This window comes from Oratosquilla oratoria, chromosome 24 (genome assembly GCF_046742065.1).
Source record: "Oratosquilla oratoria isolate Oo_2021 chromosome 24, ASM4674206v1, whole genome shotgun sequence".
NCBI classification, from domain to species: domain Eukaryota; kingdom Metazoa; phylum Arthropoda; class Malacostraca; order Stomatopoda; family Squillidae; genus Oratosquilla; species Oratosquilla oratoria.
Genome location: NC_134800.1, coordinates 5,326,143 through 5,353,611, shown reverse-complemented (window position 1 = coordinate 5,353,611; position 27,469 = coordinate 5,326,143). Strand labels below are relative to the sequence as shown.

The following is a 27,469-nucleotide window of genomic DNA, read 5'->3' as shown; positions in this document are numbered from 1 at the left end:
GAGATGGGAAGAATAAGTACACATGAATTATTCTATTTCAATTTCTTTTTATTATCATCATTGCCCTGTACTGTGTCCTCTAGAGACCTTACTGCCGCCCCTACGGACCAGCGTCACGAGAGACCTTTTCCTCGACCTTACCTTCTTCTTCTTGGCCACCTGGGCCTCCTGCCGAGGTCCACCTTGACCCGCTGGTCCCCATTGGCGAAACCAGAGGAAGTAGACGAGGTTCCCGTAGCAGACAATGAAGGTGAGGACCAAGGGGAGGAAGATGTTCACCACGAGGACGAGCTGGTACTCGAAGAGGTGGTCCTTGAGGGCACCGCTCGAGGTGCAGGCGTAATGCTCGACGAAACAGTCCACCTCCATCGTGTCCTTCTCGAAGGCGATGAAGGGCCCCGTCAGCTCGAAGTAGAAGCCGTAAGGGATCGAAACACCTGTAGAAGGCAAGAACGAAGAGACTAAAGTTCCTGTAGAAGGAAAGGGCGATGTCACGTGATGGGGCTGTCGTCAGACGATTTTATTCAACTGAGAGACACACTCGAGGATCCTGTCGTGTCCGAGTTCGATCCCCCGCCTCCCTTCACCTGAATAAAATCACCTGACGCTGGTTGAAACATAATCTATAAGATCAATAGGACATAGCGAGTTAATGCGTTCATACACGCACACACATACACACACGCGTGGCGCAGTTGGTAGAGTCCCTGACTGTCACTACGGCGGTCCGGGTTCGAATCCTGTCCAGGGCTGAAATAATTTCAGTATCTCTGTGCTTCGAGTCGTTACTCCAATTCTCGTGGGCGGGTAGTTGGGTGTGTGTGCGTGTAAGGTCATAGCATTACCCATAGATCGGTCATACGAGCTCTGAGCTCTCTTCCGGAAGGGAAATAGCTGTCGGTCACGGGTCCAACACGTGATCCAAAGACCAAGGTGAATCACACACACCATCCCCTTGTTCAACGAGGAAGTTAAGGCTTGAAATGTTAATAAATCCCCCCGAACAGGGCTCGATCTCGGACCACCCGCATGAGAGGTCAAGACGCTGACCCATTACACCAGTAAGCTGCGTATGCGTGTGTTTGAGTACGTGAGTGTATGAGTACGTCAGCAGCAAATAAACACAGCATCGCTACTCAGCCTCAACCAAGTCATCACACTTCACCGGAGCACTGCTGTCATTGTGGATCACAGATGGACTGCCATAAACAAACTGAATGAGTGAAGAATGGATGAATGGATGAGTGGATGGATATATGTTTGCTATACCCAAGGCAATGAAAAGCTCTCAGAAGATGAATGAGTGGGTGAATATACATTTGCTATACCCAAGGCAATGAAAAGCCCTCAGACAATGAATGAGTGGGGTAAATATACGTTAGCTGTACCCAAGGCGAGGAAGAGCACCCAGACGATGTAGACAGAAACGTGTGGGGCTTTCCAGGCCTGCGCCAACGACCTCTGCAGGTTGCTCAAAGAGTGCACGATGCCAAGGTAGCGGTCAACCGCAATGGCCACCTGCGCAGTGCTGTTGGAAAGGACGCTGAAGGCCTGAAGGACGGGACCTACGTGGCAGAGGCAGTCTCCAAGAACCTGGGGGAGGGAAGAACGAAGTGAAGATAAATATGTATATATATATATATATTTATTTTTTTTTTTGGGGGGGGTCGGACTTTAATAATTTTGTTCTGGCTAACGCCAGCTGAGGGAGAAGGGGAAGGGCGGTGAACACCTGAATTGGTCTATTATCTACTCATCTTATGTTTATTCTAATTCTTGTGTTTGTTGATATATATATATATATATATATATATATATATATATATATATATACATACATATACACACACATTAGAGAAGGGTAATGTAGCACATTACTAAAACAAGACTTGTCTCCCACTATCAAAAAATAAGATTAAAAATAAATATATATATGTCTATTTCGACCACTTTCTGTGGTCCTTTTCTAACCTGTTTTTAAAACTGAAGAACCTTACCCAGTTGACTTCGTCGTGCCACAGGTACGGGAGGTCGACCAAGGGCAGGAACAGCACCATCAGGAGGTTGGAGACGGCCAGGCATGCCATCAGGGCCGTCAATCGCAGGTTCCTCTCCCTGCCGAAGGCAGCAGGATAGAGTGGTAACGACACACCACGCGAACCTCAAGAACCCCTTCGCCCCGCCCCTTTTGTTTATATAAAAGGTACTTTGCAAACCGACACACACACACACACACACACACACACACATATATATATATATGCTATCTGTTGACATACCTGCGATATATTCCCTGAAGAAAACACCCTGTAAGATGGCCATATAAGGGTATATACGAGTATATTCTATCTGGCAACATACCTGTGATATACTCCCTGATGAAAACATCCTGCAAGACACCCCATATAAGGGTGTATATATGTTATCTGTTAACATATTACTCCCTGAGGAAGACTATCGAAACGTAAGAGAACAGAAGTGTCTCTGCGATCATCCTGGATTTTCTCTACATTGCTCTCTTCAACTATATGTCTAAAAAAAAAAGAAAAAAAAAGAAAAAGAAAAAAACGACCACACCTACCGGACGACAACCAGGATGTAGATAATGAGGGCATTCCCCAGCAGCGCCGTCAGGATCAGAATGGCGTCCAGGGACGTGATGAGGATCTTGAACCAGACCGGGACTTTCGGGTAGAAGTACATCGGGGCGCTCAGATTCAGCGCCCATTGCCAGCACTGCTCCCAGAGGGTCGAAGGTGATGGCATGTTAGTGGTATAGGGTGAGTGGGGACCACGTAGGTAGATTTTTGTTCTTTTCATTTATTATTATTATCATTATTATATTATGATTGATATTTTTATCATTATTATCATGTTTATAAACCCACCCTACTGCCAGCATTGGACACAATGACGCCATTCACTGATTACATTCAAGCGAATATCGTTAGGCGATTTTATTCAGTCGAGGAGGGTAGGGACTTAAAAACGGAGACTTGATCAGTCAAGACTCCTTTCTTGCTCCAGACCCTCCCCTCAGTTGAACAGAATCGTCTGGCATCAGCCATAACTGCATCGTTTATGGGGAATTAACCCCTTACGGCATCAACCGACAATATCTGCGGAAACTCCGTCCTTAGCCACGCAGGTTACAGATTGCGGCCGTGATCTCGGAAGAGCTTCGTCCGACATAAGAACATAAGAATGAAGAAGACTACAAGGGAGCATAAGGCCTACACTAGGCAGCTCCATATCCATCACCACCAGCCATCCCCATCCACAAAGTTATCTAACCGTTTCTTAAAACAACTAATAGTTTCAGCATTCACTACGTGGTTACAAGTGTTTGGGTTGACACTTGTCACTTGTCACGTTGGTTGCTACCATTAAACACAACATTAACACCACATTGGTTGCTGGCATTAACAACAACAAACCTCGTCTCTGTGCGGAAGAGGTCATTGCCTTGTGATGACGTAGGTTTACTCACAGGTCCAGAGAGTCTGATGTGGAGAGGTGGCGCCATCTGCCCCGATGACGCCAGCAGCGCCTTCTGCAGGCTGGTCCTCGATGTCAGAAGCGCCATGGCCGTCGCTTACCTTCTTTTCCCCTTCGCAGCTCGCCTCAGCTGAATGAAATTGAGTCTACATTATACATTTCTGTGGGGTGATGATGATAGGGAGGACAGGGACGGGAGTTGGGGGGTGGGGAGATATTTTAAATCACTCCAAGTTTCCAGTCCTAAAGATTATCCATACCGTTGGCTAAAGCAAGGACTTATGTCGTTGTGCTTATTGCCAAGTGAAATCACACAAAGTTCCCTGTCCTGAAGATAACGAATACCGTTGACTATAGCAAGGACTTGTGCAGCTGCGCTTATTGCCATATTAGTGATTAGTTATTATCAGCCTTGAGGTCGTCGCAGGTTGCCTTTAACCTTCAATTCAGAGGCCATTGCTCAACTGAATAAAGACTACGTTAAAATCAACGTCCTCGCTGTTGTACACATCTTTGTCGCTTAGTTCCAGCTGCCGCCTGGTGATTTTATTCACCATAAGAACGGGGCGTCGTGCGTGTCACGGCCGACCGGGGTTCAGTTTTCAGCTGAATAAGATCACTTGACGGTAGACAAATCAGAATTGAAGAATTGGTTACGGGCGCCAAAATGGTAAATTGAAATGCCCCTTCTTTACCTCATACTTTCTCTCTCTCTTTTTTTTTTCTTTCTTTTTTTATTTATCGTTATCTTTTTTTTAAGTTTGTCACCCGCCCGGTCCTCAACCTTGCGGCGATCTGGAAGTTCACACACGAAGTCAGAAATCCGTGTCCACATTTTGCCACTGTTAGTCCTTGTCTACTCCAGTGTTCTTTTGTTAACCCCTCGTACTATACCCACCTCATAATCTACTTTGTCTACCCCCTATATTTTCTTTGGTCTACCCCCATACTGTCCTCCTAACTCCCTTCCCATATTTTCCTCTACCCGACAGTTTCTGCCCCACAACTAATGAGAATCGAATGGCATTAGACGGAATGCCCCAACTAAATGATCTAATGGAAAATTGGGTGGTGGAAGTTAAACGAAGACGATCTAGGAGTTGATTTACTCTAACGTTTCGACCAACTTGGTCTTCTTCAGAGAGATGTACAGAATTTTTCTGACATGGGTTACAATATATATCACTGTAACCCATGTAAAAAAAGATGTACATCTCTCTGAAGAAGACCAAGTTGGTCGAAACGTTAGAGTAAATCAATTCCTAGATCGTCTTCGTTTTACTACCACCACCTAATCTCTCATTTGTCCTTTCTTCTCCAAATATGGTATCTAACCCTCTATATTTCATTCTAGGTGACGCTATGCAATTCTTTTCGACTTAGGTGACGCCACTGCTGATATCGCGAGTTTCTTTCATAATACTCTCGTTCTGACACTGGCAACGTCATCGGTAATCGTGTATGGTCTCGCGTTCGCTTAGTTGTGGGTTCGAATCTCGCACTCCTCTCCGATTCATGTTACCTGGCACAACAGTCCTCAGAGCGCACAACAGGGGAACGTCTACGGCCTTAGCTACTCATCGCCTCGTGGCGTAGGCTCCTCACCATCTATACCCGCGTGAAGTCCTTTTTCAAGTCGAATATTATTGACCCCGGTGCCAAATGAACACAAACTTGAAGTCCTCTAGTCCTGGTGGCACTGTGACACTCTTCAAGGCACTCCACTCACAACAAAACTGACTCCTTCGTTCCCTTGTCTCTCCCATAACACTCCCCTTCCCCCTCCTCCTCCTCCTCCTCCCAGACAACACCCTTCCCCACTCCCTTCAATATGGCCTTCTTCTTTTGTCATCACTGCTTCCCTTCGTCATTTCATATTCATTCTACTCTTCTCCCTCTCCCTCCTCACCCCCCTTTTCTTCCTACCTCTCCCTCTCCTCCTTTCCCTCCACATCCTTATCCTTCCCTTCCTCCTCCTCCTCCTCTTCAAACAAAAGAAAGATTAAGAAGATAAGAGCTGGCAGAATGAGAAAGAAAGAGATACAAAATGAACGACATAGAAGACATTAATGCAGTATTAGAAGGATAGACAATCAGATAAAATGAGACATATTCTCATGAAGAGGGGAAAGTGCCATTGGACTAGAAATCTGTTATTGTGGTACCAATATTCAAAGGTGAAAACAGAGAGGTACTGATGAATTATTGATGTCCTTGACCAGCATAATAGCTAAAATGTATGAGAAAATGTAGAAGATAGAGGGATGAATCTGAGGGGAAACAAATTTTTGGTTGACAATTTGGATTCAGAAAATAAGTATTATGTAATCAATCTGATAAGTATTTAAGAATGGTTATGAGCTGCATATGAGAGGGGGCTGGGTGGATTATGTATACCTGGATTTGGAAAAAGTCTTTATCAAGGTTCTAAACAAAGGATTACTGTTAGTTTGGAAAATGTAGGCCTTAAAGGGAGTACATTGTAAAGGGTAAATGACTTTAAGTAATGTATGTGAATAGCAATGTCAGATGAGATGTACAGGAGAGGGATGACTGGAGGGGTACCACAGGGTTCAGTTCTGCGACCTGTAATATTCTTGCTATGTATCAATGGAATAGACCTGTAGCTATGCAAACATATTCCAAATGCCAAGATCCTACTATATATATCAATGAAATAGGTAGCTGTGCAGACATATTCCAGATGCCAAGATCATGAGGAAAGTAAAAAGTAAAGAGGATTATAAACTGCTACAGGAAGACAACTGGTAATTATGCTCCTCCCTTTACTATTTTCATTCAGTGATATAGAAACAGTCCCACACTTATACAACACAAATAACAGTCCAAAGTTTCTTCCTAGAAAGATCTGTGGAAGGGCCACTGTGGGGCTGTGGATTTTCCATTTACTGAAACTTGAGGTAACAGATGAGATAATTGACAATCACACCATTGCCACTACTTAGGGCATTAGTACTAACACTACCTTAACTGCTCTGACCACCAGTATGCGTTAAGGAACTGAAACTAAATAAAAGGTGCTTTTTGAAATAAACTATACTATTGATCTAACAGTGTAACATAACAGAATTTTATTATTCAATTATACCATCCAATACATTCAACTTTATTACCGTGTCACAAGTCTGACAGCCCTCAGAACAATACTGTATATCAGTGTTTCCTGCTTGCCTTGGTTGTCTAAGCACAGGCCAAATATGATGGCTTTTGCTGCATCTGTGTACATCATGGAGTACACTCTTCTTCACTCTCGAATGAACTGCCCCATTACCTTCTTATTCATCTCAAATAAATCCCAACCTTCTGCCTCTGTTAGGTTGATGGCTCCTTTAGCCTTGTAGAAAGCCAAGGCTGTGTAATTGGACTTAAGGGAATAAAAATTTACTCTTGAGCAGCCGAGGTCCAGCCCATACTGTCAGAAAACAAGAAAACAATTCAGTATTCACCAAAAGTAAAGATTGATCTATTTGGCAAATGTGAGAGATGCAAACAAGTTAATGAAAAAAAGGTATTCACAATTTACTTAAGCAAATCATTTGTTTGCAAAAATTATCTATACAAAACAATCCAAGAGATAGAGTTCATCCTTCTCACCTGAGTCACCTCTTTAAGGAGAGCACTGCCAATGCCTATGCCCTGGTAGGATGGCTGGACATACAGATCCTCTAGCACAATACTCCTGCCTTCCCAAGTTGAATACGATAGGTATGAAATGGCATATCCAATAACCTTTGATTCTTGCAGGGCAACAAAGCAATGAAATGCTGGGTCTTTTCCAAAGCCATCTTCCTCCAGTGCTACAGATGTGTAATGAAGTAATATGAAAAATTTATGTCTACTATCGTAAGTGTCACCTAATTTGTAATGCAACTACTCTATAAAAAAAAGTTACCTACATATATATCATTCAAAATGTATACTAAAACATGCTTATCTAAAAGTAGTGCACTTTTACATGTATATAATGTATGGAATACATTGATTATGGATACAAACAAAAGTAGACCATAAACTACACAAATACATCATAAATATACACCTGTAGAAAACTTCAGGAAATCAAAATAACTGCTGTCTTAAGAGTACTAAAATGGTTTAGGCATAGGGAAAGAATCAGTGAGGGAAGACTAGCAAACAAGTGTGGAATGCAGAATTAGATGGATTAAATTTGGAAACTAAAAATGAGATGGATGGACAGGGTAAACAGTAGTCAAACAAATAAAAAAAATTCAGGTATCTGGAAAGTCTAGTTCAGGTTTTCTTCATTCTTTATACTCTTATTACCTTTATTCATTTTACTATTCTTGCCGTTATTTCTTCTGTATGGTATTGTAGTGGAGGAAAGTGGAATAGCCTACTCCCACACTTTCATGTGGAGCGTATGCCAAAGTTATTAACTCTTTTGACTCTTTCATGATGAGTTCTTGATTCTAGTTTTATTGTTTGGGTTTCTCCATGGGCCAACATATTATATCGAGTTTTGTATTTCTCCTTTCTCATATAAGTCAATGGAGATTATCTCAATTATTGACTCATTGTTAATGGATTTCAAGACCAAGAATCTTGGGTAGATCAACTCTGAGTCTACCTCACCTTAGTATGGATCAAGATGACGATTGGAAGGGGTGATATTTTCAATGTTGGCAGTCATTACCACCTATGATAAGGGTGGGCAATTGCTCCAATATTACCAACAGAGGGTGTTCTCTAGTTTTGGGGTAGGGAAGTTCTTCACTCTGTTCACAGGGGAGTGTTGTGGAAGGGGAGGGAGTGTAACAAAGGGGCTTTACACTATATCTCTGGGCAGAGGTGGGTATTGGTGAATTGCTCTGTGCAGAGAGTTAGTGACCAATTCTTTTCTAAAGGCATTGTGCCTTTGGCAGTTCTGTTCTTTCTACCACATCAGTGCTGCCACTTAGTGCAGAGAGTGTACAGGTATCTGGTGTTAAAAGTGTATACACAGTATTCTAAGTTACCTACTTTTCTGGCAGATTTTAGGTCCATCTGGATCGTACTTTGCAAATTCTTGAATCAAATCCATTACTGATGCACAATCATCTTTTTGGGCTTTCCTTGTGACTACGCCATCCATTGCTGGAAGTATAAGCAGTTTTAGTCAACAAATGCAAATGCACTTCTATTCACCTCCTCTTTTTAAAGAAAAATAGTCTACAATTATAAGTGCTAATTACAATTCCTGATATTGCTTGATCTGTTCTCACAATAATTTCATTCTTTCTGGACTTGTGTGGCAAATATCAAACAGCCTGTCTTCAATGGAAGTTTTATTTTCATATCATTAAATGGTTACATTTCTCAACCTTAACAAGATGAGCATTTTTCATTAAGAAAAAAAAAAAAAAAGTGCAATTACCTTCAGTCATTTTCAAGCCATCCACATGTTTACATTCATATTAAGACTTTCAAACAAGCATCTTGGTTTGGGTATGAATTTCCTGCAAACTACCTATATCACTTCCTAACAGTACTTTGAAAAAAAGAGGACCATTTTGGCAATTTTCTAAGCTTTTTACCTGACAATAATGAAGCATCAAGCATTGCATAAAGCTCAATGTTACTCAAAGCTAAGGCACCATCCAGTCATAACAGTAGAAAAGGAAATACAAATGTGATGGAAATTTGTGAATGTTGATTATTCTCTCCTCTGATAACGCTGGACTACATATTGAGGAACACACTGACTAAAGAACTCCAACCATTCTTCAGTTACTTTCACAGCTAAAGTGATCTCCTCAAAGACATCACTTCTCTTAACTTCACAAAATTTCAAGTTTGTGAACAAATGCAGACTAGGTGTATTCCCATACTTTATTTTTGCCTCAAGGGTTTTAATGTGAAGTGCACTTACTGCATATTTCAGCATCAAGAGTAATGCCTCCTTTCCAAGTCCATGACCCCGATTCTTTTGTTCTGCTATCATGATTTCTGCTTCAGCTATGCTTGAGTCACTTGGGTCAGTCAAGAATATGTTTGTATCACCTACCATGGCATCCTGTTCATTCTTTGTCTTTTCTAAAACTTCTCTGTCTAAAACAATAAATGTACACTTATCTTCATCTTCATACCACGATCTTTGCATTCTGTATTCTTCTTCCAGGGTCAAAGGTTCTGAGCCAGTAAGGTTTAACAGTTCTTCAGATTTCATCCACTGATGATATTTTTCAACATGGTATGAACAATATGGAACTAATACTACTTTCTTTCCAACAATGCATATTTCTGAATTAATTTTCATGGTTCTAGATTAATGCAGCACAAGAACACTCCAAAAACTGAGCACAAGTTCTATAATGTAATATTTATTATTAATACAAATACAGTGCCAGTTATACCTGAATAAGAGTTCTATTGTAATGAAAGGATGAATGTAACAAAGGATTCTTGTGTATATGCCAGGGTATTAAAAAGGCCTGCTGATTCCTGAGTAGAAGCTTCATATAATATCTGTTAAAATAAAAACAAATAATTAGTAACTTCATTCAAAACTATACAAACATATATGACAAAAATATTTCAGAAACAAAACCCAATCTTTGATGGAAATCTAACTGCCAGAAATCAAATGTCATGTTTCACACTAAACTAAAACTAGACATCTAATCACTACATCTTTAGGGAAAAAATATATATAAAAAAATAATAAATAACTAACAACTGTAGCACTACAACTTCAGCAAAGTAATACTTCCCAACCAGCTACCACATACCACTTGCCTCCATATTCTACATACTGATTTTAACTGAAAAACAAGTGTGACTTATGCATTGTTTATGAACCAGGCAGTGGGTGGGAGACAGCTATGACCCTGTATCCATGAGTTTTGATGAAAGGGAAGTAAATGGGTGATAGGGGGAGTGGTATGAAGGGTTTGGCCACTCAATTTTATTATTTCTTGCTGAAGTTTTAAGTGACCTCACCATGGCCAGTCTAGGGACTCACCACTTATATTATTGTATCTTTGATTCATAGTTGTTTAGAAATGTCAGTGGGTAATTTCTGAGGGGAGGCCTCCATTCTATTTTTATTAAACCACTTAGTTTTTTTAATCAATTAGTCTTTCCATCAGTTTAGGTTTGATATGTTATGAGATGAAGATTAGGGAGTGAACCAAGTTCACTATCTTCCTCCACCAAAGTGGTGACATTAGGTTTGGTAAGATAGTGAGGCATTAGCTTTATTTATTATATTAGATTATATTTTGCCTCATATTAATCAGTAAGACAACATAGTCATCTTAGCCAAAAACTGTATTTATGAACTATGTTAGTGAAAAGTTTTCTACAGTTGATTATATTTACTACTTCAACAGAAACGAGTTTTCTTTTATATAATGGATATTTTTCTTCAAAGTTTTACTACATGGAATAACGGCATTTATTTTTTTATTTTTATTTTAGAATCGTATGCACATATAAAATATACAATGTGTAAATTTGCGAGGATGATAAAATTGACATGTCCATTGTGGTTCTCTTACAAAAAATCCAGATACATTTTTTTTTTCAAGCACCTCTTAATTATTATACATTTTCAGTATTATTCCAGTATCGCGCACATATTTTTCACTTCTTTGATTTTTGCACTTCGCAATTTTTTTTTCTATGGTTAGGTTAGGATATATTAGGTTACGAGCTATTGCACTATGTAAATTTCAAATTAAATATCCGTGGTTGCGTGAATATGGAATTTGACCGCATTTTCTCATGCCATATATTGTGTACAATACATCCAAATCATTAAGTTTCGAACCTTCAAGAATCTTGGGCGGGGGGTGGGGGTAGGTCACATCACCGGAATTAGATTGTCTGGTTTCAAAACAACACCTAGCGTTTGCATGAACCTTCACATCAAAGTCAGTATGAACTTTCATATATATATATATATACTCCTGGACCATGAGGGTGGGGGGTTGGTCACAATATCACCTGGCGTTTGCATAAATATGTTATTTCACATGTATGGTTGTTGTTATGAACAAAATTATCAGTGTTGTCTATGGAGTTACAGGTTGTCGGCGATTTTCTTTCCCGGTTGGCGCCGAGGGATTTTAGTTTATCTAAAACTATTAAAACAAACTACCATGAATACCCTGGCTTATCACATCACAATGCTTACAAGCCCGATCGTCTAGCCCAGTGCCCATTGACAGGATTGACTGTTTGAAATTTCGTCCATTATTGACGGAGTTAATAAATGTAATTCCGAAGTATTTGATTTGATTTTAATTACTTCAGTATAAAATAACTTTACAAGTAATTCAAGCCAAATTCCAGTATAAATTAATTAATCGACAAATGTAAAGATTTTAGACTGAATCACAGGTAAGAATATGATAATATACTAGGGATAACTTGTTTTATGTATTTATGTATATACCAAGAGCTTTTTACCCTCTTACAACGGAGGCAGCCAAGTTATCTCGAATTATGACAAAAGAAACAATATAGATTTAATATATCTAGACTTTGCAAAAGCTTTTGATACCGTCCCACACGAAAGACTACTTACTAAATTAGCTTTGCATGGAATAAGTGGTAGCCTATTAGGTTGGACTAGTAATTGGTTGAAAGGTCGAAAACAGAGAGTTGTTTTAAATGGAAAAACTTCTGGATGGAAAAGTGTTGCAAGTGGAGTTCCTCAGGGTTCCGTTCTTGGGCCACTTCTATTCATAGTATATATAAATGATATAGACAATGGACTAAAATCTACTGTTTCCAAATTTGCTGATGATACAAAACTGTGCGGAGTGGCAAATGATCACTCAAACCAATTAGATATTCAAGAAGATTTAGATAAATTACAGCAATGGTCTGAAAAGTGGCTAATGAAATTTAACACAAGTAAATGCAAGGTAATGCACATAGGTAAAAATAACAGCAAGTACGATTACAAGTTATTTGGAAATTCGTTAACAAAAGTGGATAGTGAAAAAGATCTCGGCGTAATTATCAGTAACGACCTCAAATCATCCAAGCAGTGTATTTCAGCCTCTGAGAAAGCAAATAAGATTCTGGGATTGATTGCGCGATCTTTTGATTTCAAAAGTCCATCACTCATTAACAAGCTATATAAATCGTTAGTTCGTCCACATTTGGAATATGCTGTTTCCGTATGGTCACCGAATCTCATTAAAGACATTGACAGACTGGAAAAAGTACAACGGCGAGCCACAAAACTGATTCCAAATATCAAAAATAAATCATACGAAAATCGACTTAAGCACATGAATCTGTTTTCCCTAAAAAAGCGTAGACTCAGAGGTGACTTGATACAGGTCTTTAAGATTTTAAAGGGAATTGACAACATCAAAAGTGACCAAATTTTCACATTGAATGAGAATCAGACAAGAAACAATGGTCTCAAACTGTCCGGAAATAGATTCAATTTGGAAGTAGGTAGAAACAACTTTGCCAACCGTGTAGTTAATGAATGGAATAAACTTCCTGCACAGGTAGTGCAATGTAGTTCAGTTCGAAGCTTTAAGAATCATTTAGATAAATACCTAAGTAAGATGCTGTAATGATTATAATTTATGTTATATTATTTTTTTTTGTTTTGTTATAATTTGTCTGTCTGATTTTCATTTATTATTAGTTATATGTCAATTTATTATCATTTACTATTTACCTGTTTGTTTGTTATTCAACTATACCAATGCATTTATTTATGTATTTTAATTGTTATTTACATTGTTATAGTTTTAATTTATTATTAATATGATGGTTTTTTTTTTTTTTTTTTTTTTTTTTTTTTTTTTTTTTTTTTTTTTTTTTTTTTTTTTTTTTTTTTTTTTTTTTTTTTTTTTTTGCATCCGACCTAGATATGGATCAAAAGGTCTCCTGTCGGCATGCTTTGCCTTTGTAATCCTTGTAATCCTTTGTATGTACCCACTCCAACGCCACCCCCTACTCTCCTCCACTTCAGCTCCCCTTGGATGACGGGTCATCCCCGTATCCCGCCCACTGCCCCGGGTCGGAAGCATTGCAACAATACACAGCACATCCACAGCAAGGCCGGTTCACCCAATTCATTTGTAAGACGTCGTTGTTCCACTGTAAATCCAAGAGTGCTCTCATCTTCCGTCACTTATACCTAGGATATGCTAACCCAAGGTAAAAAGAATACTATAAGGTACGTTGAGCACCTCCACCGTGACGTCATAGGAAATCCAGAGGGGGAGAGTGAGAGGTGAAAGAAAATGTAAACTTTAAATAAAATCACCTGTATGTATAGTAAACTTTAAAATTACACTGATGTTCACATAATATTGAAATTACTCAGTTTCACTTTCTTATCCTCAAATTATCAGTATCTGAGATATGACAGCCAGAAAAGTTATAAAAATGTTTTCCATGCTTTCACATTAGGTGGGCTATATTAATATGACGAGTTATTAGATGGGATGACATGTCAATTTATATGTTTATCAGGTAGATGAGGAAGATATTATATTGTTGATATACACCAACTAGCTGAATATAAACCCAGTAGTAATGACACACAAAAGCATCATATGGTTTTTATTATATTACATTTTGGATTTGCGTGGATTTCCATATCCAAGCGTGGATTCTATATGTAGACCTTTATCTCCACCAAGCTCAGTTATGTTTTAACCGGATTCTTTAGTCTGTTTATTTGCAATTGAATAAAAATTTCAGGAAATGTTGCTAATAAATAGTTACTTTCAAAATGACGGCTGCATACATATCCAGATGACCGAGTATTGTGTGTGCCACATAATTCAATCCATTTCTAAGTTCTTTATCTTTGGGTAGTGAAAAGAAATGTATATTTTTATCACCTTTCAGCCTAATGGCATTGCACTTCTGCACTATACAAACTGTTGGCATTTTTATATGTTATTTGTCTGCCTTAGCTACCCCTTTAATCAGAAGATGGAGCTTCGCTCTACACACTGGTGTGTGAGTGACTGACAGCTCTCGACATGCGGAGCCGTGGTCTCGATATTTCCGTTGACGTCATCATTTACCTGCGCAGTGGAGAGGTTTTCTGACTCTCCCTCACACCCCACCCCCGCTAACGTACCTTATAGTATTCGTTTTACCTTGATGCTAACCTACGCGGCATTCCTCCCGACGACCTTCCTCGCTCGCATCCACACCATAACCCCCTCCTTGATCTCAAGAACTACCTATTCGTCGTCTCCCAAGTCGTAGTCGTTCAACCCAAGATCTAAGAATATAAGGTCTAACCACTTCCGACCGAATTTCGAGGGAGTTGGCGCAGCGAGCCCGTGAACGTCACCTGGCTGTTCAAAGTGGGGTTAGCGGGTCCTATAGCTGTCAGTTGAAGTTGGTCCGTCGTTCGAAAATGACGTCGCCTTCGCTCGCACCGCTCCACTCAATTAGTTATATTCTGACAAATATTATATAAAATATATATATATAAATATATATAAAATATTATAGTTCCTGTCTATATATATATGAATATATGATATATAATATATATATATATATAATATATATATAAAATATTATAGTTCCTGTCTTCCTTGGCGTTTCACAGTTTTCTTCAGTGTATCACAAAGAGAAAATGGACGCATCCAAATGACGTCAGAAGCTGCGCAGAACTGCTCCAGCGGTTAGACCTGTTTACTTAGACCTTGGTTCAACCATTCCGGGAGGCGTCTATTTCGATGCGGACGTCTCAGCGTTGCACCTTCGTCTGCCTCGCCACCCTTTTCGTCGCCTGTTACTCGACGAAGCTCTAGAACAGCGTTACTCAACCTTTTTACCCTTGCGGAACTTTTGAAATAAATTGCATGTCTCAAGGAACTCCTGCGCAAAAAACAACAACAACAACACATATACCATATCTTTCTCATTTTATTTTTATCGTTATAATAGGTTAGATAGAATGATGTCTATATTACATTGTTACAATAACCAAGAATATGTCGTGCGTGTTTAATTATATTACGTATATGAAAATAAATTAAAACCAAAAGTGCATTAGCTTATCTCACTTGTTCTCGCGGAACCCTTAGGGACCTTTTGCGGAACCTCAGGGTTCCGGGGAACCCTGCTTGAGAAACGCTCCTCTAAGATATGTCGAGACACTTCGTGAACGGAAACACTGTTCCGCGAATCTATATCTATCACAACACCTCTCGTCTACTGAGAGGTACATTTACTGTCTCAAGGTCTTACCCATACTCCCTCCTCCACCTGTTTTCCGTGTCTCTGGGATAGTAGGCCAGACAGCCAGCACTATGAACTAAAAGACTTCTTACCCGGAAATCACAACGTAAAAGCTGTTCCACTAGTTGACCCCAAGAAAATTCTGATACCACCATTCCACACCAAATAAAGGGCTTATGAAAAGTTTTGTGAATGCCCTAAGCAAGAATGGAGCTGCTTTCAAGTACATAGAGACAAAGTTTCCTTGTGTAAGTGAAGGCAAGCTAAAGGCAGGAATCTTCGCTGGCCTTCAGGTTCGGGAATTGATTAAGGACGTGCGTTTTGTAGAAGCATTAGCTGGTGCCGAAGTGAATGTCTGTTTTTCCTTCAAGCAGATTGTCCAAAACTTCTTGGGAAACAGCTGCTCCTCAGAATATTATAATATATATATATATATATGTTGGTACATTATGACAAGTTGATGAAGGTGGAAAAAGAAGTCACGGGTCTAGTTCCGAGTTTCAGGAATGAACTCAGAAACTGAACTAGACCTGTGACTTCTTTTTCCACCTTCATTTATATATATATATATATATATATATATATATATACATATATATATATATATATATATATATATATATATATATATATATATATATACATATATATATACATACATCCAAGACCTGATTTCAAATTTCCAGCAACTTGGGTCTATAATGAGTGTGAAAATGCATTTTTTGCACTCACATCTTGACTGTTTTCCCAAGAACTGAGGAGACTACAGTGAGGAACAGGGAGAGCGGTTCCATCAGGATATTCGCAACGTGGAAAATCAATACCAGGGTACATGGAATGTCAACATGATGGCGGATAACTGCTAGTCACTGAAACGCGATGGTCTGGATACACAAGCGGAAATCAATCCAGTCCTCCTTCCTTTGAATCAGCATGTAGGCTAATTATTGAAAATATATTTATGTATGAATTCATTAAATTTGATGTTGATGATTCTGATTCATTTCATGATAAACGTGATTGATTTTATGTTGATTTGGAATACATTTAATAAATTATGTATTCTTTTAATACATATTTAAACATTATTAATTGTATTTTATTCAAAATTCTTACGTGATAGAGCAAAAAGAGTGAGATATTTGATATCAGCAACCCAAGAATATATGAGATCATTTCCACGAAAAAAAAAATCTAAAGGTAGACCAGTGTTATCTCCTTCCTTCGGTAGAGATTGTTACTGTACTTTACTGTAGTGGATGCTGTAAACACTAGTAACAGAGAGACTAGGTAGGCGAATATATATATATATATATGTGTGTGTGTGATTTTTCCTGCGGTGATTCAGTATTATGGAAAAGTATAATATTAGATCATTTAACAGTCTAACTAATGTAAGGCCATGTTACATGTATATAAAAACAAATTTGTCGGTAGTCCCCAACCGACCAAGTTTGAGTATTTGCTGCATGTCCGGGGTATCTAATAGCACTCTTTAAAGGTCACTACAGAAACTGACTTTACTGGAACTTCATGGATCAAGGCATCCTCGAAATTCATAATGTATCTCGCTTTTTTATTTCACTGGTATTTTTTTTTTAGAAGTGCACACGTATGTGATATAGCAATAGAAGATTAATTATTAATTTTGTAAACTATAATACATCAACGTGATATGCTATTGGCGGAAATCAACAACAGAAAAGTTGCTAAAACCGATTTATTAACGAACGAAGTCGCGACGGCTGAATGATACGCCATTTTGTTTTGATAGATGCCGAGGTCGAAGAATTGAAAGGATGATAAATTTGTCTATTCTAACTTAACCTACATTTAGTAATTCGGTACCTCAAATTCAAAAAATCATCCGGGTCGTCGTCGTCGTCATCACGGATGGTGACAGCTTGATTATTATTGTACTTCGGGCAATTAACAGACGACGGCAGAACCCCGTGTTCTCTCGAAAAGTCCAAGGAAACCGGATTGTCTTTGTAACAGTGCTCAATAATGTCACCTGGAGTTGGAGGACACCTGGTTCACAACGTGAAAGCCATTGTCTAATTGACAGTGATTGAACTGGACAGACGAAAACATCGCGTCTGGACTGTATCTTAACGGCTTCGTTCGTTAGTAGATTTGCTTGTAGCAAGATTTGTTGTTATTTATTTCCGCCAAGAAAATCGCATATTACGTTCATGTATTATAATTTACAAAATATTTAATTTTCTAATGCTACATTGTGTAGGTGTGCACAACTAAAATAAAACCCCTCCCATTTAAAAAAAATGAAATGATTGCAAAAAAAAAATTCTAAATGTGAAAATATGTGCTTGCATGTTATTTTTTTAATATACTGTAGCCAAAATGGCTGTATGATATAACAGGCACCTCTTAAAAATAAATCTGCAATCCACAACTAGAGAAATACTACCCTGCCTCCTCTTCAACAAAGATGTGGTAGTGTAAAAGAAATTGAAATTTTATTATACAAAAGATCTAGATAAAATCTCAAACATCCATCTAAAACACATTGTAAATGCAGTAAAGCTTTTGACATAGTTTCAACCATTCTGGTTGTACAGTGAAATTCCAACAATCTCTGCAAATGAGCTTATATGATATCCATATTAAAATTTATCAAACCCCCCAGGAAACCCAGCATCCTAGAGAACAATCTCTACTATAGATAGATAATAAAATTCCAGAATCATGCAAGCACAGATATTTAACATTAAAGTTATGTTGTCTAATAGGTTGTAACCTAACCTAATGTAACCAATCTATAGGAACAGTAGATCATTGAAATGCCCCCCCCCCCCAAAAAAAATGTGTTTGTGTGATACAGGAATAGACTAATCATAGACATCTGCAACACTGACAAGAAATGACTAACAAACTTCTTAGCTAACGGATAGAACAGAGTAACCCATAATGGATCACCAAAAGAATTGTCACCCCAGACTTTGACAGGGTGACAATTTTTCAGGTGTGCTACCCTGGGGTGATGATTCTTCAGTTGTATAAGTTGATGACAATGAGTACTCTAGTTAGGATAGGATAGGTTCTATTGGAGCCTTATGTTCCATTCACTGTGGTCATGTGTGACAATTCTTCAGGTGTATATTAGGGTAACAATTCTTGAGATGGGCTATCCTGGGGTGATGATTTTTGAGGTGGATGTTGTAGGGGTGACAATTCCTCAGGTGATGTCCTTAAGCAATCAAATAACTATAGACATAGTCAATTTTTTTCCAAGGAGCAATACCCTCATCTGTACTATTCAACCTCTTCACAAGTGATCTCCCCACACTTGAACCAGAACATAACACCAAAGGCTTACCTTTAAAGATGACATAATGATGAAATAGCATATCAACTTCAAAATAGTTACTGAAAACGCCTAAACTTAATTTAGGTCTATTGATATGTGTATGTACAGTATACATATGACTTCCCACAGTATGAATACCACGGTAATGACACTACACAAGAAATTGGGAATGTCATTTTATTCTGAATACTACTAGGATTATTCATCTTTATGGCAAATAATGTAACTGTCTAATTGACGTTATTTTTACTCTTGGACTTTGGTTTCCACCCTCCTTCAAGAGCTTTGTCAGCACAGTTTTTAGTTTTTGATAGCACCTCTCAAGAAGGAATGATTCTTTAGTCTTTTTGATATTTTCAATTTCTGAAGTGTCTTAAGTCAGCTAGGAGCATGTTAGATATGTATTGGGAAAAGTTATCAAGCATTTGATGGTTATTTGATGCATCTCTATGATGTTTGTCAAAAGTTTAGATTAGTGTATCTTTCCAATACATAAGTTTCCTGGATTTTAATGAGAATTGGTTATAATGTTGCCTTGAGTTTCACTGACTGGAAACCTGAAGCACCTCAATGGCTAGCTCCAGTCCTTGGGCTCTCCCATAGATCTCTCTGGGGAGAATTTTTGGACTGCAGTCTGTTCTATTGGTGGAAAACTTTTAGTTGTGGGTAAAATCAATAGGAAGGGTGTAGTCACCAGTTGTCAGCTCTTTTATGTGTAAAGGTGGAGGACTCTATTTGAAATTTGTAAGAGAGATCTTGAGCCAGTTTTGGAGACTGAGTACCAGTATAGTGGGTTTGCATCCCCAGTTGGAGGTAGGGGGTGTATGGCTTTTGAAGATACGTAGGCATCTGGGGAAGACAATTCTCACTGCTTTCCATCAGGACTATAACTAGGAATTAGCCATCATTGGCCCCTTAAGGATTGGATTATTTTATAAGTGTGAAGTTATGTTCTGTAAATGATTCTTGTCTTTATTGGCAAGCAGAAGAGATATTTTAATTCAAGAGATATTAGCAGAAAGTTTGGGTATGATGGATTTCAGTATATGGTTTGTGTTCTTGATATTTTCTATGAACAGAAGACAGCAAGTTTCCGCCAACATATGGTGTGACTAAGTTAAGACTGAGTTTTCTCATGAATACAAATCTAAGAGATATTATGATTGTATGAATGATCAAATTGATCAGTGACAGACACTGTTGGGTCACTGTAGACTTCTTTGCACCCTTTGGTGTCATGTAACTTTGATCAGTCATTAAGGAATTCAGAAACTTTTAGTTCTTGTGAGGCTCTCATCTATATAAAGCCATTTTGGATGAGATTCATTAGTTTTTTTTTTTTTTTTTTTTTTAAGAAATGGAATTTTGAGTCATACCTGGAAGTGTGGTTTGGAATATTCCCCTCATCCATATGGATCTACACCTTGTCTTGTCTCCCTGTCTTAGTCAAGGCTCTTGTGTTGTGGGCTAGTGAACTGAACTTTCAAATACATGCAATAAAAGACAGGAAAAAGCGTTTCCAGTGTAATTAGTTTAATGGGTCATCTCAAAATAAGATGAAATACATGGGATAAGTATTTCCTGTCATTTGCAATGAAGTATCTCATGAAAGGGTATTGAGGTGACCTACACTGGAGAGACCCAATGTGACCTTTGTGTTTTGGCTTTATCAAAAGCCATGTGATGATTTACACAGGAGAAAAACTGTCTCAGTGTTATCTGAAAAACTGTTTTCTCTCATGAAAATAGTCTCAGATGATCCACACAAGACAGCAAACTTTCCAATGTGACTACTGCAATGATTTTTTGTTTCTTTTTCACAAAGAAACATCTCAAAGTGCATGTGATGAAATGGGAGAGAAGCCTTTCTAGTGTGACTTTTGTGATGTAAGCTTCCTCACAAAGAGATAATCTCAAAAGAGTATCATGACACAGAGGAGAAAAAATCTTCCTAGTATGACTTATGCAGTACAGTTTTCTGAGGAAAGGATCATCTTACAGTGCATTTGATGACCCACACAGAAGAGAGCCCCTTTCTGTGTGATCACTGTGATACAGCTTTCTCCTGGAATGATCTTGGAAAGTATATTATGACCCATGCAGTAGAGAAGACTTTCTAGTGTAACTTCTGCAGTGTATTGTTCACCAATAAGTGTAATCTCAAAAACCATATAGTGACCCACACAGGAGAGAAGCAGTTCAAGTATGACCTATGCAATACACTGTTATCAGAGAAGGGTGCCCTCCAAATTTGAGTGATGACCCACACAGGAGAGAAACTTTTTAATGTAAATACAATGCAGCTTTCTCATTTAAATATAATCTAAAAAAATTGTGACAACTAATACAGGTAAGAAACCTATGCAGTGTGATGTATGCAATGCATGTTTCTCACAGAAAAGTGTTCTCAAAAGCCATTTGATGACCCATACAGGAAAGAAGCCTTTCCAATGTGGCCTATGCAATACATCTTTCTCACAAAAAAGTCATCTTTAAACCCATATGAGGACCCACACAGGGGAGAAGCCTTTCTACTGTGACATATATGGTGCAGCCTTCTCATAGAAGATTAGTCTGAAGAGGCATGTGTCTACCTGTATAGGGTAGACACCTGTGTGATGCAACTTTCTTAGAGAAGAGTGTTCTGATAAACCATATGAGGACCCACACAGGAGAGAAGCCTTTCCAGTGTGATATGTGTGATACAGCTTTCTCACGGAAGGGTCCTCTCCAAAACCATATGAGGACCCACACAGGGGAGAAACCTTTTCAGTGTGATCTATGTGATACAGCTTTCTCACAGAAGATTGCTCTCAAAGGCCATATGATGACTCACACTGGAGAGAATCCTTTCCACTGTGATACATGTGGTGAAGCTTTCACACAGAATAGTTTTCTCAAGACACATATGAGGACCCACACAGGAGAGAAGCCTTTCCAGTGTGACCTATGCAATACAGCTTTTTCACAGAAGAGTCATCTCAAAAGACATATGAGGACCCACACAGGAGAGAAACCTTTCCAGTGTGATCTATGTGATGCAGCTTTCTCACAGAAGACTAATCTCAAAGTCCATATGATGATACACACTGGAGAAAAGCCTTTCCACTGTGACATATGTGATGCAGCTTTCTCACGAAAGAGTTTTCTGAAAAAGCATGTGTTTACCCACACAGGAGAGAGGCCTTTTCAGTGTAGCCTGTGTGATGCAGCTTTCTTAGAGAAGGGCCTTCTGAAAAGCCATGAGATGACTCACACAGGAAAGAAGCCTTTCCAATGTGACCTATGCAATACAGGTTTCTCACAGAAAAGTCATCTAAAAAAACATATGAAGTTCCACACAGGGGAGAAACCTTTCCAGTGTGACCTATGTGATGCAGCTTTCTCACGAAAGGGTGCTCTCAAAGGCCATATGGTTACCCACACTGGAGAGAAGCCTTTCCACTGTGAAATATGCAGTGCAGCTTTCTCAAGGAAGAGTAGTCTGAAAAGGCATGTGTTCACCCACACAGGGTTGAGGCCTTTCTAGTGTGGCCTCACATAGTAGAGAAGCCTTCTTGATTCATGTACTTCAGCTTTCTCATGTGAGAGTGACCTTACAAAGCATGTGATGAACCAACATGTATGAGAAACTTTTCTGTGGAAAGACTGCTATCAGAAGGAATATGTCATATATATAATCTGACTTTGTTAGGGAATGCCATTCCCAGTGAGGATGTTATGCCCCATGTGTGTAAACTTGGTCCTTTAACCCCTTCTCCAGCAACATTTTTGCTGAAAGTATTCCAAAATTATTATTATTTATTTATTTATATTTTCTTAATAGTATTTTTATACTGCTTATCTGGTAATTTGTTTTTCAGCTACCTGAAACTTTGAAAATAAATCTAAGATTTAATTTCCCTATGTAGGCAGGGACAAATATTCTCGTTTATTAACAAAATCTTACAAAAAAAAAAAGCCATTTCAGTACAAATAATATAAATTATCTCATCAAAATGAGACAAAAGAAATCAGGTTCCGTATCATCTGCTTTGATTTCATGTGAAATACATGGCTCTCCAGTGAAAGGAAAAGGGGTACATGGGGGCTTGAGTTTTTCATCTGACACATGTAGGCAGCACCATTGACATGGTTCAAGTAGTTCTGACTCTCTATTGAAGTCATCACCTAATGTGATGCCATTAATCTGTCAGACTCCACTAGGCTTGTAGATGACACATCAGCAGCAGCACTTGAATCACTATTTATGTTCATTGTGATCTAATGGTATGCTAGAAATAAAAGCAAAATGTAGGAAGGTGAAGGTTGAAAGGCAAAGCATGTATTCTCTTCAAATGTCTTGAACCAACTGAAGAAATGAGCACCTAGCAGCACTACACAGGCAGCTATGTTGTGTTGCCAGACATACAAGATGACTCATCTTGAATAAAGAAAATATAATATTGATGAGCATACATGTGAGCTCAAGAATATAAATCAACATTTGGACAAGTATACTCATCCATTGCTGAGAAAAAAGTATGCTGTTGTTGCCCAGGAAGGGGTTAATATGAAATTACTCCTATGTTTGAGTAATTGTTATTACTCATTTACTCTTGAGAGTGAAAGAAAATATGTATATTTCCATTGTAATATGTAATTTTCAATTCTTAGACCATTACTTTCATCTGGTAAGAAGTGACTACCTTAAAATTCAACAATGGATGAAATGGACTTCAAAATTGTGGTGCTTTCACAAAACTATTGGAGATGGAGATTTATTTATTACTGCTCCTTGCTCATGGTGTATGATAGTAAATATGATATTGTTTTACTATTTATGATACAAATTCTTTAGATATTTTTAAAGATTATTATATAGTTGACCATGTATATTAATTTTAAGGTACTAACATGCAAGTCAGAATCTAATGTATTTTAGAAGCAGAGTAATCCCGTGTGCTCTGTAAATATATGAAGAAAATAAATTTTGTTTTGCTTCTTATCCAGACCAGAGATTTTCACCTAATGTTGTTTCCCAGGTGAAGGAGGACTGTTTTTGATGGTTTATTTTTATTATTATTATTACTATCATTATATATATATATGTATATATACATATATTTCTCTCTCTGGCAGAACAGGAATATTTTCATGCAGTTAAGGAAGTTGTCTTCACCTCTTCTCATAAGCCCTTGACTTGCGTGAGAATTACTTGCACCACATGGACACATGGGTCACACAAGTGGTTCTTTGAGGAAATGCACGTGCAGTACCTAGCTCCATCATTCCATTCTCAGTAGGTCACCAGCCACAGTGTTCCAAGGTAACACTCTTTGGCCAGCTACGTCGATGTACAGTAGTTCTTTGAGGAACTCGCATGCAGGGTTGAACTGTGGTGCTTTGGTTTGTTGACAATGTCAATGTTGGCAATTATTATCCACTATGGGGAGGGTGGGCAATTGCTCCAATATTATCAACATAGGGTGTTCTCTAGTTTTGGGGTAGGGAAGTTCTTCACTCTGTTCACAGGGAAATTTAGTTTACACTGTACCTCTGGGTGGAGGTGGGGATTGGTGAATTGCTCTATGTAGAGAGTTTGCGGTACTTTTCTAGAGGGATTGTGCCTAAGGGGGTACCACTTCAATTCTTTCACCTAGTGCAGAGACTGTACAGATATCTGGTGTTAAAATCAAGTATAAACACTGTATTCCAAGTTACCCTTTTTTGATAGATTTTGGATCATGCTTTGCAAATTCTTGAATTGGATCCATTACTGATGCACAATCATCTTTTTGGGCTTGTAACTATGGCTTCCATTGCTGAAAGTATAAGCAGTTTTAGTACACAAATGGAAATGTACTTCCATTCACCAACCCTTTCTATTCTAAAGAAAAATAGTCTACAATTGTAAGTGCTAATTACATTTCCTAATATTGTTTACTTCTTTTTCATCTCTACAATAAAAAGCGTTTCCGACACGACAGAATTAAGTATGGATTGGCATCTCTAAGCCCCAATCTCTTTATCACTAATTTTTTACCCAGCTTACGTTGGCTACACTGCTCTCATTCTCCATCTTTATTCTTACTAATTAATTTGTATTGGTGGCCGGTTAACCACTGGCTGACCTGTTGGTTAGACCGTCCACGTTAATATGACACCTTAACCCACACGATACCCCCGCGTGTCCTCGCTCGACTTTCGATTACTCTGAACCGCGACTTAATATTGTTAACCCTTTTTACACTTTCATATCTAATCCGATTTAATTTAGTCGGGGTGCTTATAGTCATATATTTATAATTCCGGTGTTATGGAAACTACTAAATTTTCTTTTTCTTGGATGCGGAATTTTTGTAAATAGCCGAAGGCATAAAACTGGGAGTCTCCGGGTTTTGACGAGTGTGTCACCCATGCTGGGTATGTTTTAAGCGCAAAAACAGAGAGAATGCTGCAGGGGTGGAGAGGAGGGTCTGGTCCCTGTTACTGCGTATTCTACCCAAATCACTTAGGCCTGGCGAATTAAAAAAAAAAAAAAAAGAGGGGAGGGGATATTTTATATTACAGTCATCCCTTGTTATTCGCGGGGAGTACGTTCTCAAAACCCCCGCGAATGGCTAAAACAGCGAATACTCTTTTTGAGAAAACAACTGAAAACCTACGGAATGTCACCGCCAAAACTAGCACTATCTTCATTCTAGCCATACTTCTCTGCTAACAGTTGAAACATGCTTTAAATGTCTTCCACTTATAATAAATTCACTTCTCATATATCAGCAGTTAACAAGTATAATTTGATAAAAGTAAACTAAGAATAATACAATATGGCTAGAGACTATACCATTGCACTGATCCAGTGACCGTAACAGAAACGATCTGGAGCACCACCGGGTCATTCTTCAACGGTCATTGGTGGAGCGAATTCCCTTTTGTCATAAAGACTCAAATTATCGCAAGGGTCGCTAGTAAAAAGATTTGATGAAATAAGAATACATACTGTACTACCCAAGCGTCTTTGTTATGAGAAATATGAAACTGGGAATAAATGCCAAGAGGAGATTATATAAATAGTTATTGTGCCAACAGTATTATTATTTTGTATTAATAATATTACTCCGTGATAGTAAAAAAAAAAAAAGAAGAAGAAGAAGAACGTGGGTGTGTAGGTAAATGGCCAGTCGTCCGAATGGAAAAACGTAAACAGTGGAGTCCCTCAGGGCTCTGTGCTGGGCCCTCTGCTCTTTGTAATGTTCATCAACGACTTACATGATGTGGTAAAGAATGGAAGCCACGTATTTCTATATGCTGATGACACCAAGGTATATAAAGTATTGAATGGAAACGAGGATTGTAATAAACTACAAGATGACCTAGAACAACTCAAGAATTGGACACAGAAGTGGCTTCTCAGCTTTCACCCTAATAAAAGTAAATATATGAGAATAGGGAAAACTGATGTCGAGGACACTGGATATAAGATATATGAGGAAATTGAGAGATCTAACACAGAGAAGGATATTGGAGTGGTCATTGATGATAAATTAGCATTCTCCGACCATCTAGCTGAAAAAATTAACAAGGCTAACAAAATTGTGGGAATCATACGAAGGACCTTTATACATCTAGATTTGGACACATTCAATATACTTTTTATATCGTTGGTAAGACCACATCTTGAGTACGCAAACCAGGTGTGGTGTCCACATCTGGCGAAGGATACTGATGCAGTGGAGAACGTTCAGCGCAGAGCCACTAAGCTGGTGCCTTGCCTAAAGGGGATGTCATATGAAGAAAGACTGAGAACATTAGAATTACCTACACTAACATATAGAAGATCCCGAGGTGACCTCATTGAAACATACAAGATACTGAGTGGGAAATATGACAGTGAATGCACCGAGGGATTGTTCAGGAAGAGGGAAGACACCATCACTAGAGGGAATTGAAAAAAATAATAATAATAATAAAAGATAAAACAAGAGCTCGGCTAAATACCAGGAAATACTCTTTTTCCCAACGAGTGGTCGACACATGGAATGATCTGCCAGATTCAATTGTAAGTGTTGGCTCGATTACACTTTTTGAATCCAGATTGGACATATATTGGAAAAACCAAGAGCAAAGATATAACTATCGAGCCAAAATAACCACCACACGCAGCCAAAGAGAATGTATTGAGGCTGCAGCATTGGAGTCACAGGCTCATTAGGGCCTCTTCCAGAAATTCGTCCATGTAAGTTAACCCGCGCAGTGTCGCAGCAAATCTACACCCACGCAGTGTCAGGGATGAGTCACTGAGTGAGTCAAACGGCGCCGCCAAAGCAACGTTGGCTACACTACGCTCACTCCCCTCGTTGTTCATATTAATTAACGTGTGTGACTTTTTATTAGACGCCTCAGTGGGCTATCTCCCTTAGATGGCCGGTTAATCACTGGGTGACCTGT

At 38.6% G+C, this 27,469-nt stretch overlaps 5 protein-coding genes across 13 annotated transcripts in view; 2 read left to right on the top strand and 3 right to left on the bottom strand.

Annotated features, from left to right (window-relative positions):
- Nucleotides 1-6,768, bottom strand: part of LOC143038404 (C-X-C chemokine receptor type 1-like) — a 10,762-nt gene extending 3,994 nt beyond the window's left edge. The window contains exons 1-6 of the mRNA XM_076207550.1: nucleotides 6,633-6,768; nucleotides 3,491-3,628; nucleotides 2,582-2,736; nucleotides 1,998-2,115; nucleotides 1,389-1,593; nucleotides 142-437 (exon numbers count right to left, since the gene is read on the bottom strand). Coding sequence (XP_076063665.1) covers nucleotides 142-437; nucleotides 1,389-1,593; nucleotides 1,998-2,115; nucleotides 2,582-2,736; nucleotides 3,491-3,586 — 870 coding nt within the window. The 5' untranslated portion in view covers nucleotides 3,587-3,628; nucleotides 6,633-6,768. The remainder of the gene's footprint in view (nucleotides 1-141; nucleotides 438-1,388; nucleotides 1,594-1,997; nucleotides 2,116-2,581; nucleotides 2,737-3,490; nucleotides 3,629-6,632) is intronic.
- LOC143038407 (thialysine N-epsilon-acetyltransferase-like) lies at nucleotides 6,568-9,564 on the bottom strand. The gene is made up of 4 exons (XM_076207559.1): nucleotides 9,389-9,564; nucleotides 8,500-8,613; nucleotides 7,114-7,316; nucleotides 6,568-6,931 (listed from the first exon to the last, which is right to left on the bottom strand). Exons 2-4 carry the CDS (start codon nucleotides 8,609-8,611, stop codon nucleotides 6,764-6,766), a joined length of 483 nt encoding a protein of 160 aa, XP_076063674.1. The 5' UTR covers nucleotides 8,612-8,613; nucleotides 9,389-9,564; the 3' UTR covers nucleotides 6,568-6,763.
- On the bottom strand, nucleotides 8,630-11,780 carry Mnat9 (microtubule-associated Nat9). 8 transcript variants are annotated; one of them, XM_076207552.1, is made up of 2 exons: nucleotides 11,630-11,780; nucleotides 8,630-9,984 (listed from the first exon to the last, which is right to left on the bottom strand). In XM_076207552.1, exon 2 carries the CDS (start codon nucleotides 9,773-9,775, stop codon nucleotides 9,173-9,175), a length of 603 nt encoding a protein of 200 aa, XP_076063667.1. In that variant the 5' UTR covers nucleotides 9,776-9,984; nucleotides 11,630-11,780; the 3' UTR covers nucleotides 8,630-9,172. The 8 variants fall into 8 exon arrangements, with proteins under 8 accessions (XP_076063667.1, XP_076063671.1, XP_076063669.1 ...); XM_076207556.1 differs by having other exon boundaries at nucleotides 11,657-11,771; XM_076207554.1 differs by having other exon boundaries at nucleotides 11,621-11,752.
- Nucleotides 11,781-17,595: 5,815 nt separating this feature from the next.
- On the top strand, nucleotides 17,596-23,983 carry LOC143038403 (uncharacterized). Of its 2 annotated transcripts, none has more exons than XM_076207549.1 (2): nucleotides 17,596-17,834; nucleotides 20,865-23,983. In XM_076207549.1, exon 2 carries the CDS (start codon nucleotides 21,696-21,698, stop codon nucleotides 22,566-22,568), a length of 873 nt encoding a protein of 290 aa, XP_076063664.1. In that variant the 5' UTR covers nucleotides 17,596-17,834; nucleotides 20,865-21,695; the 3' UTR covers nucleotides 22,569-23,983. The 2 variants fall into 2 exon arrangements, with proteins under 2 accessions (XP_076063664.1, XP_076063663.1); XM_076207548.1 differs by having other exon boundaries at nucleotides 20,395-23,983.
- Nucleotides 23,984-26,271: 2,288 nt separating this feature from the next.
- LOC143038265 (uncharacterized) lies at nucleotides 26,272-26,970 on the top strand. The gene has a single exon (XM_076207284.1). It carries the CDS (start codon nucleotides 26,272-26,274, stop codon nucleotides 26,968-26,970), a length of 699 nt encoding a protein of 232 aa, XP_076063399.1.
- The last annotated feature ends 499 nt before the right edge of the window (nucleotides 26,971-27,469 follow it).